The 19985-nt window shown below is 30.1% G+C and overlaps 2 protein-coding genes and 1 pseudogene across 4 annotated transcripts; 2 read left to right on the top strand and 1 right to left on the bottom strand.

Annotated features, from left to right (window-relative positions):
* Positions 1-1459: 1459 nt before the first annotated feature.
* Positions 1460-10027, top strand: LOC113849879 (B3 domain-containing transcription repressor VAL2-like). 3 transcript variants are annotated; one of them, XM_027480098.1, is made up of 13 exons: positions 1460-1815; positions 1920-2064; positions 3634-3715; positions 3854-3955; positions 4344-4984; positions 5121-5217; positions 5347-5521; positions 6039-6115; positions 6187-6612; positions 7271-7320; positions 7500-7613; positions 7704-7771; positions 8937-10027. In XM_027480098.1, exons 2-13 carry the CDS (start codon positions 1952-1954, stop codon positions 9713-9715), a joined length of 2724 nt encoding a protein of 907 aa, XP_027335899.1. In that variant the 5' UTR covers positions 1460-1815; positions 1920-1951; the 3' UTR covers positions 9716-10027. The 3 variants fall into 3 exon arrangements, with proteins under 3 accessions (XP_027335899.1, XP_027335898.1, XP_027335900.1); XM_027480097.1 differs by having other exon boundaries at positions 1506-1815; positions 7244-7320; XM_027480099.1 differs by having other exon boundaries at positions 1529-1815; positions 6295-6612; positions 8937-9984.
* Positions 10028-11149: 1122 nt separating this feature from the next.
* LOC113850981 (uncharacterized mitochondrial protein AtMg00810-like) lies at positions 11150-12086 on the top strand. Its single transcript, XM_027481482.1, has 3 exons — positions 11150-11288; positions 11381-11583; positions 12048-12086. The coding sequence occupies exons 1-3, from the start codon at positions 11150-11152 to the stop codon at positions 12084-12086; spliced, it is 381 nt and encodes a 126-aa protein (XP_027337283.1).
* A 414-nt stretch (positions 12087-12500) lies between these two features.
* LOC113850979 lies at positions 12501-15147 on the bottom strand (annotated as a pseudogene).
* Positions 15148-19985: the final 4838 nt, after the last annotated feature.

Below are 19985 nucleotides of genomic sequence, written 5' to 3'. Positions count from 1 at the left end.
ATAATTAAGGCAGAAAATTATAACATGATTTTAAGACATAATGTTATATGAAGCTGAGTGTTGGACGGTAAAAAGCTAAGAAGAATAAACTCAATATAACAGGTGAAAGAGTGGATATATAGTGAAAGATAAGATTATGAGTGAATAATGCATTACAGAGAAAGTTGAGGTAAATAGGTAATGAATTATAAAAAAATTACTTTAATATTTAAAATCTATTTTAAACCATTAAAAGTGATAAATTTTTATTAAAAACTATTCATTACATTTATATTATAAAAATATAATAAACGGGAAAGAGAAAAATATATAATTTCTTCTATAAGTAAAACATATTATACATTATGCATTTTTCAATAATTTAGTTTATATTTTTATATGTACACTAATAATGTATTTTCTAATTATTTACTTTATATTTTTGTACATTATGTTATCTTCTTATCCACAGTTGGATAAAACACCTTTTGAAATAAAATGATTACTGAAATGAGTATAATATGTTTTAATTAAACCTTTTTAACGACCATAATTAAAAATCAAAATCTAATCAACACACTTAGAAGCCTTAATTATTTATTAATTATGTTGAGAATTATTGATAATATAGTTTATGTTTAAATAAAAGAGTTTGAGACGAAGGATTGCGATATTTCTCATTTTAAATAATAAATTTGTCAACCATTTCATATTTACTTTTATCTTTTAGTCTCTAATCTTAATTATATATATTAAATTTTAAAATTTTTTCATTTATTCAAATAAATTTTCTCACATAAAAATATCATCAATAATTAATAAAAAAATATAATATTAATTTATCCAAATTAATAAATATAAATATAGTAAATAATTACATACAAATTATAAATAATATGTATAAAAATACGATCAATTTTTAATTTCATTTAATTATATTATATGAATTAGTACAAATTAATAATATATCATACATGTTTTTTATATTTTTATTAATTATATAAAATTTTAGAAAAAAAATTAATTTACACAATTCAAAAAATTAAGAATTATTAATTGAGTGATTAAAATTAAACATAAATAAAATTATAAGAACTAAAATAAAATTAAGCATTTAAAATATAAATAAACCATAATTTAAAAAAAAAAACTTTTCTTTCCATATTTCCTTTGAAGGTCATCTGTACAAATAAACCCTTAACATTTACGTAAAAGTAACAGGGACACCAAAAAAAAAATGATAATAAAAATAATTTGAAAATAGAATTTTTAATGTACGATACCATATTCAATAAAAGTATTAATATTAACAAATAGTAAATATTTATTAAAAATTATAATATTTAATATTATTAATACGATAGATTATTTAAATTTTCATAAAATTATTATAATTTTTTGGGGTCATTAAACACATTAATAATAATAATAAATTTACAAAAAGAATAATGATAAATTAAAAATAAAAAGGTAAGCAAGTGGAGGAGTTGGCCGAGTCTTGAAGTATAATCATCGTGCATGCATTTTGGTGCCTCTTTCTTTCTCCTTTCTTATTCTGCATGCACACGCCTCCTTTCTCTCTCTGTTCCACCCTCTCTTCTCTCTCCAGTCACCCTCCTTTCAAATCTCTCTCCGATTCTTCTCCTCCGTTCAGATTCCGACTACCTTCCGATCAATATTCGCTTTGCCGCTCCTCCACGCGAATGCCAATCCCAAATTAACCGCAGCACTCGCCGCGCCTCCACTCCCTAAAACTTCCGGCGACCAGAGCTACTCCTCGCTAGCTTCCGGCGAAGCAGATTAGCATCTCGAGCTTCTATCTTCGGCTTAATTTCTGTATGGACGCTCCTCCGTCGCTGGATTTCGCGTCCGTTGAACCAGTAGGTGAGGTAACGGTTAGGGTTTTTGTTTTGATTTTTCGGAATTTTTGTATGATGCAGTGAAAATAGAGCTTGTGGAATTGAAGTTGAAAATGGAGTCAAGGAGTTGCATGAACGTGGCATGCGCCACCTTAACTTCGATTCGGTGGCGCAAAGGTTGGGCCCTGCGATCCGGCGAAATCGCCGATCTCTGTGATAAGTGCGGGTAATGATACGTTAGATTTCTAATTGATATGAGATTTATGGTTTTCTTATTGTTAATTGTTTGTTGCTTTGGGATTTTAATTTTTTTTATCTTTTAAATTCACTTTGAAGGAGTTAATGTCTTTCTTAATCTATGTTTTGACTTGTGGATACTTTTTTGTTTTCTTTTGCTCCCGATTTTCTGAAGTTAGTGTAGTGCCGTGTACACGCCTATAAGTCTTTTTTCTTTTCTTTCTTTCTTAAAAATAGGGAGTTATTTATTGAATTTATCGTCGGTAAAATTGGGTCGCCGAGGCGTAATTTTGGCTGCTGACCAAATACCACAATTTAAAACATTGTTTATGACATCTGTTCATGACTCACCGTATTAATTTTTCTTACTTTTTTGAATAAGTGACCAAATTTTTTTTTGTAATAAATACGATGTAGCATAGATTTTTCAGAAAACTAGAAATTCATAATAATCATAAATCAATTATAATTTAAATTCATATATAATTAAGTTATGTAAAGTATTAAATAATAGTTTGGAGTGAATTTTATATATATATATAGAAAATATAATTTAATAATATACAAAATAATAATTTTTAATTATGCCTGAAAATAATTTTATTTTAATTTTTAATGCAAATTTCTATTGATAAATATATTAAATTAATAAAATTATTTAAATAAAGATAACTAAGGTAATTAATAATTTTTTCTTTTTAAATATTCTATAGTCAGCTTCTCCACTTTTATATATCAATTTGAATAAATTTTATTAAATATATTTTATGGCAAATATTTTGTTTCCATTTTTAACATCTTATAACTACCAACATAAAATTCTTATATCCAATAAATTCTAATAATTTTTTCTTAAATACATTTCATAGTTATTAAATAAATTTTTGGAATTAAATTCAATCAATTGTTATTAAATTTTCTGTTGTCTTTTATGAATTCTAATAATCTTAAATCAATTATAATTTAATTTATATATAAGTAAATTCTGAAAAGAATTAAATAATAGATTTGTAGTAAATTTTACATAGATATATAGAATATAGATATGGATATAGATAGATCGATGGGAACAAAAATAAATAGTAAAGACTGGAAAACATGATAGTTATACAACCAATTTGTATGATTATAAAGTTTGTCTGAGATACACTGCAACAAGGCTTTCATCTGGCTGAAATTTTATTTTCCATAACATGTTGAATTTGAACGGTGCCTAAACTCATTCCGTTTAGGAAACATGGAATGAGTATAGGATGACATCATATGATAATTCGGATACAAATTATTGAAATTAATGCATATGCTTCCATTAATTTGTCTCGTGACAGTTTTCAAGCAAGTAATGATGATATCATGAGGGATTGCTCTTACAATTTTCATTTCCAAACTCAAGTTCTGTGTAAATTGTAAACAAAAGTCATCTGGATAACATGTGACCTTCAGATTATGTATTGATTTGATCAATAAGCCTGCAAACCTTCTTTACTTAATTGAAGTTGTGTACATTACCAAGAGTTCATGCTCAGATTCTTACTCCTGCTTTTTTTCTCTACTCTAGTTCTGCTTACGAGCAATCAACATATTGTGATATGTTCCACTCAAATGATTCTGGTTGGAGAGAATGCACTTCATGTGGCAAGGTAGACTTCAGAAAAATTTATGTATTCTGGTACTTTGGCAGAGTATATATGAGACTAGCAGAAATTTTTGTAACCCAATTTTGGTATTTCCATGTGCTACGCAAAGCTTGATGATCCTATATGATTTATTATCTGCAGCGTCTCCATTGCGGATGCATTGCTTCCGTGTCTCAGCTTGAATTACTAGATACTGGTGGTGTAAGCTGTATAAGCTGTGCAAGGAGTTCAGGACACCAACCTGTAAAATACTTTTATCATTTCACTTATTTAGATAAACATTTATGTTCACAACTACAGAAACACATGAAATATTGTTGCCTTTATTGATGCTCAACTCCTTCAAATAGATTAATATCTATGATGTTAGCAAGTCTTAACTTTTAGATTAATTTTGACTGAATCATTTTATCATTAGGTTTGATTAGTTAATTATTCAGCATTCTGAGGTAAATTGAAAGTTCTATAATCTAGGTAACAATAAAAACTTTGTTCTGGAAGATCTGCTATTCAAATCTGTGCTGCCATAAATGGGCTGTTGCTTCTTACATATATGATTATTTTGTGCTGATAATTGAATTTTCAAGTCTAATTGTATGTCCACAAAATTGACTATATGATAATTTGACAGGTTGCAAGTAATGAAAAGCCCAATGTATCTGGGACATCAAAGGTAAAAAATGTAGGTGCACAGCAGTGCAGATCTCTGGCTAACCAATTAAATGTGAGGGGTACGCAAGCAGGGCATTATGCAGAGAATGATGGGCTTAGGTGCTGGCTCAAACCCCATAATCTTGAAACAGATGGACCATCTACAGAAATGAAACCAGAAATTTTTCCTTCTGTTGGAGAACTTGGAAGCACTTTGATATCACAATTTCATTGTGAGTCTAATGGATCATTTAAGGCTTCCAAAGCAGAGAACTGTAAGGCTGACACTGACATGCGAGATATATATGAGTCATTAGCACAGACAAATTTGAGTATGACCCTTGCTGCCCCTTTAGGAAATTCAAATCCCTTTCATAGTGCTGTTGTTGATGAGAGGGAACAAAGTAAAACACCTCCTCCACTTTTGTTGGGGTCAAGGTCTCGCCATCTTTTACCTAAGCCCCCCAGGTCAACTCTTGGTACAGGCTTAGAAGCAAATGCAGGCATGGTATCCCAGATTCGTGTAGCAAGGCCTCCTGCTGAAGGACGGGGGAGGAATCAGTTGCTTCCACGTTATTGGCCTAGGATTACTGATCAAGAGCTGCAACAAATATCAGGAGAGTATCCAGCATTGTAATTAGTACTATAAATTATTAATCAGTGGCAGGAGATTTATGCTGGGTGATAAACTTGTTATGTTTTGATTGGCACTTTTTACCTTAATATTTCCTTAACCATGATTCATGATATGTTCAAGTTCAAATTCCACAATTGTGCCACTCTTTGAAAAGATGCTTAGTGCAAGTGATGCTGGTCGAATTGGTCGCTTGGTTTTGCCAAAAGCATGTGCTGAAGTAATTTATCTTATCTGTTGAACTGGCTTCTACTGTTGTCATTTTATATTAACTAACACTCCACTAAAAGTTATTTTTCTTGATGAGTTTTGTAATTTGTTAGAACTGAAAGAAAAGAGCATTGTGCAGGCATATTTCCCTCCAATCTCTCAACCTGAAGGCCTTCCTTTACGAATCCAAGATGTGAAAGGAAAAGAATGGATGTTCCAATTTAGATTTTGGCCAAATAATAACAGTAGGATGTATGTTTTAGAAGGTGTAACGCCCTGCATTCAGTCTATGCAATTGCAAGCTGGAGATACTGGTATAGTTTACTGAGAAACCTTAATTTGTTAAATTGCGAATTCTGAGATCAGATAAACCACATGGAAACTTACCTTTTCTTAGAATAGATAAGCTACGGGTCTTTTACAAAAAAAATTTTCAGAAGAATCTCTGCCAATTTTTAACTCAGCCTATTAATCAATAATCATACCTAAAAGATGTGGTGTTTTAAGATACTGACTGCAAATGATTTTTCCAAAGCATTTTTTATTCTTTTCTTTATTTTGTGAGAATGACTATGATGTTTTGTGTAACTTTACTGCTTTTTACTTTTTTCTTTGAACAAAGTACCATTAGCACTGAACTAAATGTTGCTTGTGTTTTTGGGTATATATTTGATTGGTTTCTCTTAATTGAAAAGCAATTGATTTCTGTACCATTTCTAAGTTTCAATTGCAACATGTTTTGGCTTTTTTTTTATTCTTTAATTTTAGTTTCATCTTCAAATTTGGTTACAAAAATTTGTTAAAACTTTTTCTTTTCTAATATTTCTGCAGTAACATTTAGCCGGATGGACCCTGAGGGGAAACTTATAATGGGGTTCAGGAAGGCAACAAATTCTACAGCAGTACAGGTAAAAGCCACTTTTAGTTCACATAGCAAGCTCAATTTTTCAGAATTGATATTTAATCACCTATTAAGCAGGAAACACTACCGTCTAATATGCCCAATGGTTCTCATTCAAGTGAAACTTCCTATTCTGGTGTTTATGAGAATCTACCTATATTAAGTGGTTACTCTGGCCTTCTTCAGTCACAAAAGGGATGTGCAGAAACCCACCTAAATGTGCTATCTAAAAACTGGAACTCAGCTGGTGGTGACATGAATTGGCATAACATTGACATGCCCGAAAACAGGAAAAGAGAGGGGCTACCTTTGCCACATGTGGTGGTTCCTGAGAAGAAAAGAACTCGGAATATTGGATCAAAAAGCAAGAGGTTACTTATTGATAGCCAGGATGCACTGGAGCTGAAACTTACTTGGGAAGAAGCTCAAGATTTGCTCCGTCCACCTCCAACTGTTAAACCAAGCATTGTTAGGATTGAGGATCATGTGTTTGAAGAATATGAAGTAAGCAAACTCTCGATAAAAAGCAGCAATTTTTATGAAAATCACCCATTCTGTTAGTGTGTGTGTGGTCAAGCTGATATTTTTGGTGTCTGTTTAACTCAGACACCAACTTTCACCAAAATACATAATAGGAGCCTTTCATTCTAACGTGTTTCTTAATGCATTCACCTTGTCCTAAACTTCTTCCATCTTCTTGAGTCTAAATCTAAAGAAGAAAATATGACTTATAAAAAAGAAATGGGCAGTACAGCATACATCAGTGGCTGACCTCTCCTCCGATTTGCAATTTTCAGATCTATTAGAACAGCCCTCTAGTTTGAAATTGTTTAAAAAACCCCTCTAATTTCAGGTTATAGAAAGTCTTTGTTTTTAGGGAATGTGTGTATAGGAAATTTGCTTGCGACAGTGTAAGTCAAGACACTAACCAATATTGGAGCTATAAATTGTGTCTCAGCTCATGTTATGCTTCTCATATGGTGGTGCTTAGATTTATGTGGATTACATGTAAAGCAAAAATATATGAAATTTGTTTCTGTGGTTAATACATAAGCTTTTTAAGTAAAGCCTCCACTTGGAGACTAGGTGAACATCATTAAATTTTATGATATAGCCTGTTTATGACCTTGCACAGGAGTTGACTTACTTTCAATTCATGCAGGAGCCTCCCGTCTTTGGAAAGAGGAGTATATTCGTAGTTCGATCAACCGGGTAAGATGAATATGTGCATTAGAGTTTTTTCTTTTTATTGCATTTGTCAGTTTTTTCCTCTCCTACCATCCCTTCTATTTTCTTTTATATTTGCTATTGAACTTTATGATTTCTTTTACAAGTTGTACCAATACATAAGCATTATATTTTGATTGAGTATTTCAACTGTTGGACCTTAGGGTAAATGAGCAGTGGACACAGTGTGATAGTTGCTCAAAATGGCGGAAGTTGCCAATTGATGTACTTATTCCCCCAAGGTGGACATGTATGGAGAATTTATGGGATCAGAGCAGGTGAGCAGAAGACTTTCTAGTGCAATGCTGTTGTTACCAATACTTTTTCTTAGTAAGAAGACCTTTATGCTTCTGTATTGCTGTCAACAGGTGTTCATGTTCTGCTCCCAGTGAATTGAACCCAAGGGAACTGGATAATCTTCTGAGACTGAACAAAGGTATTTCTCCATTTCTTGCATTCATTATACTTTCTATTTACTGCTGATCAATACTTACCAGTAGAAATGGTTTCATGGGAAAAGTTTGCATTGTGAAGCCATGCTTTTCTAGAAGCATTTTCCTATTGGTATTTACATAGACTTTCTTTTGATCCACACACTTGTATTTGTAACTCAAAGTAGATTCCTTTTGTAAATGTTAAGTTTTGAATATTTTGGTAAATAGATTTTCTTAGGATATTGGTAGACTGGGGCTGCCAAACTTGTTTCCAATTTAAATTGGGATCAGATGCTGTTTTTGATGAGTGGGTTTATCATTGAAGAGTATCTGTATTAACTATTAAGCTAGTTCCTTGCTCCTAGCTTTGTCCTTCTATTTCTTCCCTTTTTGTGTCTCTGAAAAGGGAAAACACGCAGACACACATGCTCACATAACTGGAAGACAAAAACCTCTTTAGTATCTTATTTAAATATTTAGTCTGTAAGTTCTACTTCAAACTGGTCAAGCTAAACACTTACTATATTGTAGACGGATATCTGCAAGTGTTTGGATGCCCGAGTATTAATGCATTGTTATGTCATTACAATCATTTTAAAGCTATTTGGAGAGGAATTTTGCATGGTAATATAAAACTATTTGAGTATATCAATTAATAATAATAAAAAAAAAAAAAAAAAACTTAAAATGTGCACGGGATGGTTAAAATATTGAGGTATTGAATTCTTAGGCATCTTATAGTTCTATTTTTTATTGCCGGAATACTGATCCTAACTCATAAGCATACTAAGGGTTTCACATAATGGCTTTCAAATGCTATGTAGTACTTCTTTAAACATTCTTAACTGATCTTGACCCGCCACTTTAAGAACATACTTTATGTGCCAGTAACATGACAAAAATGACCTGGACAACTAAGATTTATTGTAAGGGGTGGATACCGCACAATGTTGCTTATATTAACCAGTTCTGTCTTGCCACTTCGTCTTTGTGCTTACCCTTTTTAGTCAAATTGTATTTCTTGAAGAAACTAACAAATCTGTAATCCCAAATTATGCTGCATGATCAAGGATGGTGATTCTTTGACTATTATAAATGCACGAATGTTTTCCTTGTTATCAAATTCTTGATGATATTTAACATGCTTAAATTCTTTATTTTTAATAGAATTCAGGAAACAAAGATTGGCAGCAATCCACAGACCATCCCTGGAACATGAATCTTCAGGATTGGATGCTTTGGCAAATGCAGCCGTACTCGGAGATGATGCAAGTGACTCTGGCAGGACACCAGTCGTCACCACTACAAAACATCCTCGGCATAGACCTGGGTGCTCCTGCATTGTCTGTATCCAGCCACCAAGTGGGAAGGGCAAACACAAACCTACATGCACCTGTAATGTGTGCATGACAGTTAAACGTCGATTCAAAACCCTGATGATGCGAAAGAAAAAGCGTCAATCCGAACGTGAGGCAGAGATTGCTCAGAGAAATCAGTTATCATGGCGGACCAAGGATGAATCAGAAGTAGTAGACAGCACCTCTCGACATTTAACTCCAGTTGATGTTTCAGAGAATGAAGCGAGGGTGCCAAATGAGTTGGATTCTAGGAGTCAAGACCATGTGGCTGAAGCTGCCAAAGGACAATTAGACTTGAATTGCCAACCTGATCGAGACGACGTGCAGGCTGGGCCAAACAATGTGAGCATGACGAGTCTTCTTGAAGAAGCAAATCTCCCTCTTGAGACCTACCTGAAGCAAAATGGTCTTACTAGCTTGATATCAGAGCAGCAAACAAATTCAGCGTCAAATGTGCAGGCACAAACAACGAATGAGAGTGAGGGAAGACATAATGAGGATTGCGGTACTGCTTCGGTTATTCGTGAGCAGGAAAGCAGTCCTGAAGAGAACAGTGGGCAAGATAAACAAAACAATTCACCCTCATGAAGTCTTGCCAGTTTCATTTTCTTTTTCCTTTTTTACTCCGAAATCATTTCACAAGAATCCTTCTTACATAAATTATAAAATTATAGGTTGTTGATTTGTATGTCTATATTGGTTTTTGCTTTTGTCTGTATCTTGTGGTTGTGAAATTTCCCCACAAACTCAATAAGCTTTATATGCTGAAGTTTGTGTTTTAGGTTGTAAACTAGTGAGGCAAGGAGTTGAAGAAAAGCACCTCCATGCCAAGTCATAACATACGTGGTTTTGTTTCTTTTGTGTGTGTGGTGTGTTTGAATAAGCATTGTTTGTCTTCTCTATAATGTTATGATGGTAGAGGACACATTGTTTTCTAGCACAGGTGTCCAGTTTGAATAGCATTTAGTTGTCTTGTTTATTTTAATGGGAAATGCTCTTTTTGGATACTATTTTCATTTTTTATTTACTTACAAAATGTCTTTAAAAAATAATGTTTGGAATTTGGACGAGCTTCGAAGATTAGTTTTGAAATTAAATAGCGTATTTGAGAAATTAAAACTAACGAAGTATTTGAGAAAGCTTAAAACCACGATGACGGGAGTTGTATACTTTGTGTTCATTATAAAACACGATTAAATTAACCTTACTGTTATGACTAAATTAACCTTAATAATTTTTCAAATTTTTTTTTTTTATCATGATTTTGAAAACAAGAGTAGACAGACCGATTCAACTGATTGGACCAAGCAAGTCGCAAATTCAGGCAAACCAGAAAATTGATGGAACAAAAACCCAAGCAAACTGGTCAAAAAGCAAAAAATCAGTCAAAACACGATATGAGTTGGTCAACCGATGTCAGTGAACGGGGACTAAACCAACATTTAATCTATATATATTTGCTTTTTTGTACTTAGAATAAAATATTTTTGAAATAAATAAAGGTTTATATACGATAATTAAATATGAATTACTACTACTACTATTATTAAACTATTTTTAACTTGTAAAATATATAGTAAAATCTTTTTATGTTAATATAAAATTTTACTTATTTTCTTATACTTTGATCGTAGTTTATTATTTATTTAATATATTACATGATATTAAAAATATATTTAATTATCATTAGTTTGAATTTAATTTAACTATGTTCATTTATCCATTCAATATCCGTTTAGTTTAAAAATATTACTTGTACCTAAATATTTTTTGAAGTGACATTTCTAACTATATTAAGCTAAAAATTAAAATTTTTCAACACAATAAGGAAAAAATGAAGAGATGTAGGTGGTGGGAACTAAACACCCTAGGCGAGAATCCCGGTGGAGAGGACGTTGGCGGTAGGAGATTAAAATTTTAAATTTTTAACAAAAGATACATATTTTCTTTGTATTAATTGGATAATATTTTTTAATTTTATTCATTTAAAATACATGTATATTAATACATGCATGATGAATGATGAATTGTAAGCCTGTTGATACTCCAATGGATCTAAACAGCGAGTTAGTGCCAGATCAGGGAAAACTTTATGAAGATTCTGACAAATATAAGAGATTAGTTGGAAGACTTAATTACTTGGCTATAAGATATTTCTTTTGTAATTAGTATAGTGAGTCAATTTATGTAATCTCTCCATGTTATCACCGGAATGCATTGACTCTATTCTTAGATAAATTAAGAGTGCTCTAGGTCAAGGGCTATTATATGAAGATAAAAGAAACATTGGTGCTGTGAGTTTTTCAGATGCAGATTGGAGTGGTTATCCCGATAGACGCTCCACTGCAGGTTATTGCGTATTTGTTGGAGGAAATCTCATATTTTGGAAGAGCAAGGAACAAGTAGTTTCTCAATCAAGTACTGAATCTGAATCTGAATATCATACTATGCCTATGGTAACTTTTAAACTCATGTGGGCAAAATAGTTACTTGGTGAGTTGAAGTTCGGTTCCCTATTTTGTTTTAGGCCAGATTCAGAATATTTGATTTTCTATCATTAAGAATTTGTTGTGCTAAATAAAATTCAATTTTTGCAATTTTTTTATCTTCCTTATTTTTCTACAAGTACATGTTTAGCAAATAGCAATTCAATAAAATATAAATGTAACACCCTTTTTATATAAATTTGACCACGGCTAAGTGAATGCTTTTATTAAAGGATATAATTAGAAACCTATTTTTGGTAGAAATCTATATCCTTATTTTCTTTTATTATTCTGCTGTTGGTTTGATTGTTTGTTTTGCCCATAAGATTGGTTGCGATATTTTATACAGTTCTTCCATTTTATTGACATCCTTAGATTTTATGGGACAAGCGAACATTAACCTTGAAAGTCTTCTTGTTGCAATTGTTCTTTAGGAAATTCCAATTATACATGTGGTGAGCCGAGATCCTTAGCTTGAATTTTTGCTAATAACTTTATCCCTTGTAATTGACTGTCGGCATTTCCACTCTAACCCTGCATGCAAACTTTTTCCTTTCCCTAAGTCTTACCTAAAATCTGCATTTAAATAGACTTTGCTTTTAATCCAAATATTACCCATCTTTCTCTTTGGATTTGTGTGATTGATGTATGAACGTGGACTCACCCTCTGTATTGCTGTGGAACTTGCCATATGGAGGTTGAGGAAGTTTTAATCGATTATAAAGATATAAATTATAAATATTATTGAGAAAATAAATTTAAAAAATATTATTATTATTATTATTATTATCAATTCACCATCATACAAGTTTACATATGTCTTAAAAGTACACAATATGTAGACATAAAATAGACAAATTCATGCTTAAACATTGATCATAACTACATCACCGATAGCGGTCTATGTCATTATTCGATTGTTGAGTTGCTTTCTTAATGGAAGCAATATCAGCTCCTTCTTTCAATAGACTAGCAACTTCTTCAAATTCAGCAGCATTTTCAATAGAATAACAAATTATGTTAACGATAACATCAAGATTGTTGGCAAGATAAGAGTGCTTTGACTAGTGCTTTGACTTCAACAACATGGATAACTTGCTTGTAGTGATTGGCATATGCTTAGCTAAAAAGAAAATAAAAATTAAATTAGCATATATTATATAATTAATTGCTAATATTTAAACAAAAAATTTTCTAACAATTGAAAAATAATATCATTTACCAATTTCAAGAACAATTTTATTTGGCAGAATATATCCAGTACTCTCGTCTATTAGACATGCAACAAAGTCACGCCATTCAAATAGAGCCTATAAGCAACGTGAATGGAACACATGAATTATAATAGATATTGAAAATTGAGAGTAGGAAAATTTAAAATGAGCGCAATATAAATATGTAATATAATCTTTTAGTTCTAGAAACAAGAAATTAAAGAGTCACTTACAGATACAATGGCAAGTTGTTTAGCATTAAAATGGGCCTCTTGCAACCTGTTTCAAAATAGTAATTGGATTTTATTTTACTCTATTTCAAATATATTATAAGCAAAATAAGATTTACATCATATTCCTCATATAAAAGAGACAAAAAAAATAATAAATAAAAAAGGTTTAAAAAACTTACTATTTGTATTAAATACTAAATTAATAAAAAGAATAACAATTGGAAAGGTAACATACCCCATAAATATGAAGGTAAGAATTCTCCGTTAGAACTTCTTTCTCGTATAGATGCATGCAAACGTCATAACTATGCTTGTAAACCTGTTGGTTAAGAGAAATTTCAGTCATATGATAAAAAAAATATTTATTGAATCAATCGTTCATCATGTTATATGTTAATTGATTAAAGATTTAATAAATAATTAATATGTATAGGGAAAAAGGTCAAACTTGTCTAATCTTGCAAGAATACAAGAGTAAAAGTTTAAACAATTAAAATAATTAATATGTATGAAAAGAAAATTACCTCCGTTAAGGGAATATCAATACTTTCAGGCTCTTTAGGCAAGTCAAATAACTCAATTCTCATTAAATCATATATGTATAGCAAATAATGTGTATCGTCTCTCGCATATCTATTATTAGAAAAGTAATTAAATAGATTGAAGTAATTAATATGATTATGACTAAATATTCGTAACAGACTCAAATAATAAAACAAAACTAATATATAATAATAGTCAAATATGAGCTAAAACAAAGAAAGAATTTAGGAAAGAGAAAATTTGATAAGTTCATGTTACATTTATATCTTAACATCTCATTTGGACGCACTCTCAATCTGTCGTTTGATATCTATACAAATTTTAATCATAAAACTTCCATAATATAAGTGTTTTTTTTTTTTTTTGGAAAAAAATCATGCTAAAAGGAACAATAGAAGATTAGACTATGATAAGATAAGCTAATCCAAAAATATAAGGAGAAAAAAATTTGAAAGTAACATACTCTTTGTTTGTTGTGACCTTACAATAATGACTTAGAAGATACTCCAAACTCTTTCTTTTCAATTTTAAGACTTTTGAAGCCTAATTAATATAATAAAGTTAATTAGTTTAGGTTATAAAAAATGAGAGAATTATAGTAATAAAATTTTTATCATAGCTTTTCATATTATCAAATAAGCTAATACAATTTTGTTAGCTTATAGGTAAAAATAATAATAATAATAATAATCTTAATTTTGAAAAGTTAAAACTTTAAGACAAACCTGATGAGTGTCAAACAAATTACAGATGTAAATGCTAAAGTCTTTTTGAAGCCATACAACGTCACAATTAGCACCATATGCATAACCTAATTGATTACCAATAGATTCAATTTAATGAAACAAATATCTCAAATTAAATGCAAAGTCAATCGTGTGAAACTAACCTTTTTTTTGTGGGATCCTTGAAAACATCTCTTAGGTAAGTCCAATATAATTGTGAAGTTTCAAAGTATCAACAACAAAATCTTCTACCCTTGTCGAGATTTGCATTAGATAAGTTAAACCTTGAAAAGAACGATGTTGATTATGTTCCAAATCAACCTAAACAGCGCAAATAAAGAATCATTGAAGAATTAAGTCACATAATAAGTCAAAATAAAAATTATAAATAAAACTTAAAATGTAGTTTTTTATCATTACTACAAATTCATCCACATAATACAACTTAGTAGCTAATTCTTTCAAATCTTTAATCGTGTCGATAAGCTTGAAAGGGGTACCTTCTATTGAAGTAGGCTTTATTGGCACAATGTCATTAAGATTTGTATCAACAAAATTGCAAATTGAGAGATATTCCTAAAATATAAAGCAGAACTTAATATAAATGTTTAGATGTGTGAATAATATGTAAATTAAATTAAAATTAAAAGAAAGAAAGAAAGTAACCAGTGGATGAATAAATCACTTCTCTTTATCACTCCATTCTAACCAAACATTATCAAATTGTTGGTTCATGTTATTGACCCTTATTTGATATTCATCTTGTGGTTTTTGAATTGTTGATATGTGAAATGGTACTTTTGATTTCATCAAGGTCATTGTGACTGTGAGTGGAAGAAGTTGTAATTTTCACACTGTGCTTTGCTCTCAGCTCAGTTGGATGGAAGAATTGTGTGGAATTATTCTTATGAGTCTCTATTTATAGCTAAAAGTTGGAGTGTAATTCAAGTGTACTTGGATAACATACTTTTAAACTTTAAATTGTTAAAGAAATCGTATCTAAATATAACAAAGGAAAAATTACACTTTTCATCTCTTAAATCTAGGGTAAAATTCACTTTAGTCTTCTTAGCTTTTTTTGGTTCAATTTAGTCCTTTAAGTTTTATTTTTTTCCCATGCTAGTCTTTTTCATGACAACCATTAAAGAACATAACAGAAGCATCTTATCTGCCACTAATGACATTTATGTTATCCTACCTGGACCTATAAAGGAAGCCTGAATTGGAAGTCATTCCACGTGGAGATTGTAGTTATGTGAAACACACTTCAAGGAGGAGGGAAACGGTCACTGTGTTATGGAAGAAAATTCAGAAATTGAAATCAAAAAATCAGTTTGCAAAGCAAAATATTGAAAATCTATAAAGGGTTATTAGACTTTTTTATTAAAAAAATGTTGAAATTTTGAAGTGGAATCAAACATCAAGGTTATAAGATATGTTTATATTTCTAAAATTTATTCTCTATATGTGTTGGGTATATTATTTTATTTGTGTTTTGTGAGGTTATAGGAGTTAGGACATTGTTGAATATTTGAAACATTTCATCTTTTTAAAATTTAGGTTTTGTTGTTATTACCTTTTTTGGATCATAGGAGATGGATAAATTCTGCATAAAAGTTCATCATGTTGAGAAGTTTAAAAAGTCACGAAAAACTAAGTATGCTGGAGGTCAGACAAATATTTTGGGACTGTGAAAAAGATTTATGGAGTTATTTTGGGTGTTTGGATGAGGTACATGAATTGGAATATGATGTAGTTGATAGTATGTGGTACAAGATTAGTAGAAAAGGTCTTGATGTTGGATTGAAGGAACTAAAAGATGATAAAGGAGCTATGGAGATGGCCACAATATCAAAGTGTTATGAAAAAATGGAGTTGTATGTAGTACATACAGTTTCACAAGCTGAGATATGTTTGGATGTTCTATTACTTGAATATCCCATGAATATTGATGGGTCAAGTTGGAGAGATGGGTGGTGGAGAACAAGTAGAAGAAGAAAATTTTGAAGTGAATAACATGGTTGAAGTGGAACAAGAAAATGTTCAAGTAGAAAAAGAAGAAAGACATATGGAAGAAGAAGAAGAGGTTCATATGGAACAGGGAGATCAAGACCAACCAAAGAAAGTTGATAGATGTGAAACAGAAAAAAAAAATCTTCTGCAAAAGGAAAAAAATTGAGTAAAAAAAAGGGGGGGGAAAGCAGAAAAAATGTCTACCAAAACATCAAGAATAAGTAACAATACAAGGAACAAAACAACAAGATCAAATTAGAAGAAAACAAGCAAAATAATAAGAATAAGTGAGAAAAAACAAACAAAACAGCAAGAATAAGTCAGAAAAAATAAGCAAGAAAGCAAGAAAAAGAAGAAAAAACAACAAAAACAACAAGAACAAGTGAGAAAAAAAGAAAGGCCATAATTTCATATGTTGAGTTTCATATTGATTCTAGTTCTGATGAGACTTTGAAATTGAATCTCAATTTGAGGTTGGTTCTACTTCTACTAATCCAATGTCATTTGTTGCAAGCAATGAGAATTTTGATGTTGATAAGGATTATAGCACTGAGGAATTAGAGACTGATGTAAATTATGATAAGGAGTAAGATAGAAACAACTTTAAATTGTTTAAGTTGCCATAAAACATAACTGATGAAAAATGGGAAATAGGTATATTATTTGCATCCAAAGAAGATTTTAAAAAGGTTGTTAAAGACATATGTTATTCACTCCGGTAGAAACTTAAAGATTCAAAAGAATAATAATGAAAGAGTGAGAGTGGTGTGTAACGGTGAATGCAAATGGACGGCATTCTGTGCCAAGTTACCAAGAGATGACACTTGGCAATTGAGAAAAATTATTGATAAATACACATGCAGCAGAGAGTATAAGGTGAAGATGTTAAGTTCAGTTTGGTTGAGTGAAAAATTACAATATGGTGTAAGAAAAAATTCTAACATAAAAGTTAATGACATTAAAGAAAAAGTACAAAAAAAGTGGAATGTTAGAGTAAGTCCACAACACAGAGAGCAAGGAGGAAAGTAATTGACCTTGTTGATGGGAGTTTTAAAGAACAATATAAAATGTTGTATGATTATTGTCATCAAATGTTACGGTCAAACTCTTATTCAACTATAAAGTTGACAATATAATCATGCAACTGAGGAAGGTGAAAATGTCCTAAGACAACTTTTCTCTACTTTTCAGAGACTATATATTTGTTTTTATGCTTGCAAGGAGAGTTTTTAATGTGCAAACCAATTATAGGATTAGATGGCTATTTTCTAAAAGGATATTATGATAGACAAATTTTGGCTACTATAGGTAGGGATTCTAATGAGCAAATGTTACCATTAGTAGTTGCTGTTGTCAAACGTGAAAATAAGGACACTTGACAATAGTTTTTAAACCTACTTATTTCTGATTTAGGAGGCGTGGGAGTATGCAACACAGTGACCTTTATGTCTGACCAACAGAAGATATTACCATTACATGTCGTGATTCTTTTTACTTGATCCATTATATGCTGGTTAACTTATTGATATGACACTGAATAGTTTTATTTCAGGGATTATTGCCAGCCATTGAGAAATTGTTGCCTGGAGTAGAACAAAGCTTCTACGTCAGACACTTATATAATAATTTCAGAAAGATATATCCAGGTAAACAATTAAAAGAGCTTATGTGAAAGGCAGCAAAAACAACTTATCCACAAGAATGGGAAAGACATATGAAAGAAATAAGGAACATCAATAAAGAAGCATTCAAGCATCTCCTTAAAATCTTCCAAGATATTGGAGCAAGTCAAGGTTAAATTAAGCTCATTTCAGTCCTCAAATTATTTAAAATGAATGATTGTAGTCTTTTAACTATTTCAAATTGATTCATTTTAGTCCCACATTACAACTTACACTTATTTTTATTTTTGTAAGGTTGTCTGGACAACATATGTTCGAGGTCTAACATATTAATTTAAAGAGAAATAAGTTTGTGGTGAACCTTAAACTAAAAGCATATTCTTGCAAAATATGGATGCTTACTGGAATACCTTATTATCATTCAATTATTTCCATGAACCATGTTAATATCAATCCTGAAGACTATATTCCTATTTATTATTGGAAATAACATTATGCAGCAATTTATAAGTCTATTATATATACAGCAAATGGACCTAACGGATATCACGAAAAGGACTAACGTGAGAAAAAAAATAAAACTTAAAGGACTAAATTGAACAAAAAAAAAGATATAGGACGAAAGTGAATTTTACCTTAGAGTTACAGGACCAAAAGACTAATTTTGCCTTTAACAAATTATTTGACATAGATACAATATTTTAATAGAAAGATTTTCTGCTCAACAAATAATTGATTATGTTTGTGCATTTTGAGTGAAAGTGAAACATAATAAATATCATAGTCTAAATTATACCGTTTAATTTCAGAATCATTATAGTTACAGTCTTACAGGCAAACAAGAGTAATTTTCTATTCTCATTCAATATTCTTTTACTGTCAAACAGTGCCAATAATCAATGTCTCTATTTAAATTTTAAAAACTTATAATTTGCATCATAAATTTGAATGATAGAAGAAATCGAGAGAAAATAAAATAAATTTTTTTATTATTTGAATAAATAGATATAAGAGATAAAAATAAATAAAAATAATTCTTTCTGCTTGTTTGAATAAATAAAAAGGAAAGTAAAAAGATATGTTGTATAAAATATATTTTTATAATAATAAAAAAAATTAATATAATACTTTTCTGAATTTTTTTAGTTTTTTATTACTTTTTATATTATTTTAAAACTTATATAATATTATAATAATTTATATCATAATAATTATTAACCATAATCAGGTTGTTAATTAGTTTCAAATGGATAATGAAACATTTGATGGAAATTTTTAAAATAATCAATTAGTTTATTTTGTTTCTAAGATGTTAAATTGAAAATTTTTAAGATAAGACTTAATTTAAACAATTGATTGTTAAAAAGATTATACAAAAATAATGAAAGTGAAGACTACAATGATATAATAAATAAAATAACTCATCACTAAGTTAGCAAAACAACTTGCTAATAGGTCGAATATGTTTTAAAAATTATAATATTTAGAATTTAATCCTTAATAAGTTAATAAAATTAAAAGTTATAATATTTATAATTTAATCTTTAATATATTAACAAAACAACTTGCTAATGAAAGAAAGATTTTAAATAAAAAGATAAAAGAACTAATTTTTCATATATCAAACATATTTTAAATGAAATAATACATAAAATTTTTTAAGAACTTTAAAAAATTAAAATAAAATAATAACCAAACTATATTATCATTAGTTGTTTAAAGTTTATCCTTTAAAACTAACCTTTTCTGTAGGATTCTTGAAAACATCTTTCAAGTAAGGTCCAATATAAATGCAAAGTTTTAAAGTATTAACAATAAAATCTTCTATCCTTATCGAGATTTGCATTAGATAAGTCAAATTTTGGAAAAATTGGTATTAATTATGTTCTAAATCAACTTAAATAGAACAAATAAAGCATCATTAAAGAATTTAGTCACATTATAAAACTTAGTAACTAATTCTTTCAAATCTTTAACCATGTCAACAAGTTTGAAAGAGGTACTTTCTATTGAAATAAGCTT

The sequence above is a fragment of the Abrus precatorius genome, unplaced genomic scaffold (assembly GCF_003935025.1).
Source record: "Abrus precatorius isolate BTA unplaced genomic scaffold, Abrus_2018 Scaffold9, whole genome shotgun sequence".
NCBI classification, from domain to species: Eukaryota; Viridiplantae; Streptophyta; class Magnoliopsida; order Fabales; family Fabaceae; genus Abrus; species Abrus precatorius.
Note: the sequence above shows the minus strand (reverse complement) of the source record. Positions and strands in the feature narration are given on the sequence as shown.

Excerpts from the sequence above, each read along its gene's own strand:
- LOC113850981 (XM_027481482.1), top strand. The coding sequence starts at position 11,150 with ATGAATTGTAAGCCTGTTGATACTCCAATGGATCTAAACAGCGAGTTA. Across the intron at positions 11,289-11,380 it reads GGCTATAAGATATTTCTTTT|GTCAAGGGCTATTATATGAA; the intron begins GTAATTAGTATA and ends AGAGTGCTCTAG. Across the intron at positions 11,584-12,047 it reads AATATCATACTATGCCTATG|GAAATTCCAATTATACATGT; the intron begins GTAACTTTTAAA and ends ATTGTTCTTTAG.
- LOC113849879 (XM_027480097.1), top strand. The coding sequence starts at position 1,952 with ATGGAGTCAAGGAGTTGCATGAACGTGGCATGCGCCACCTTAACTTCG. Across the intron at positions 3,716-3,853 it reads AATGCACTTCATGTGGCAAG|CGTCTCCATTGCGGATGCAT; the intron begins GTAGACTTCAGA and ends TATTATCTGCAG. Across the intron at positions 6,613-7,243 it reads ATGTGTTTGAAGAATATGAA|GAGTTGACTTACTTTCAATT; the intron begins GTAAGCAAACTC and ends GACCTTGCACAG.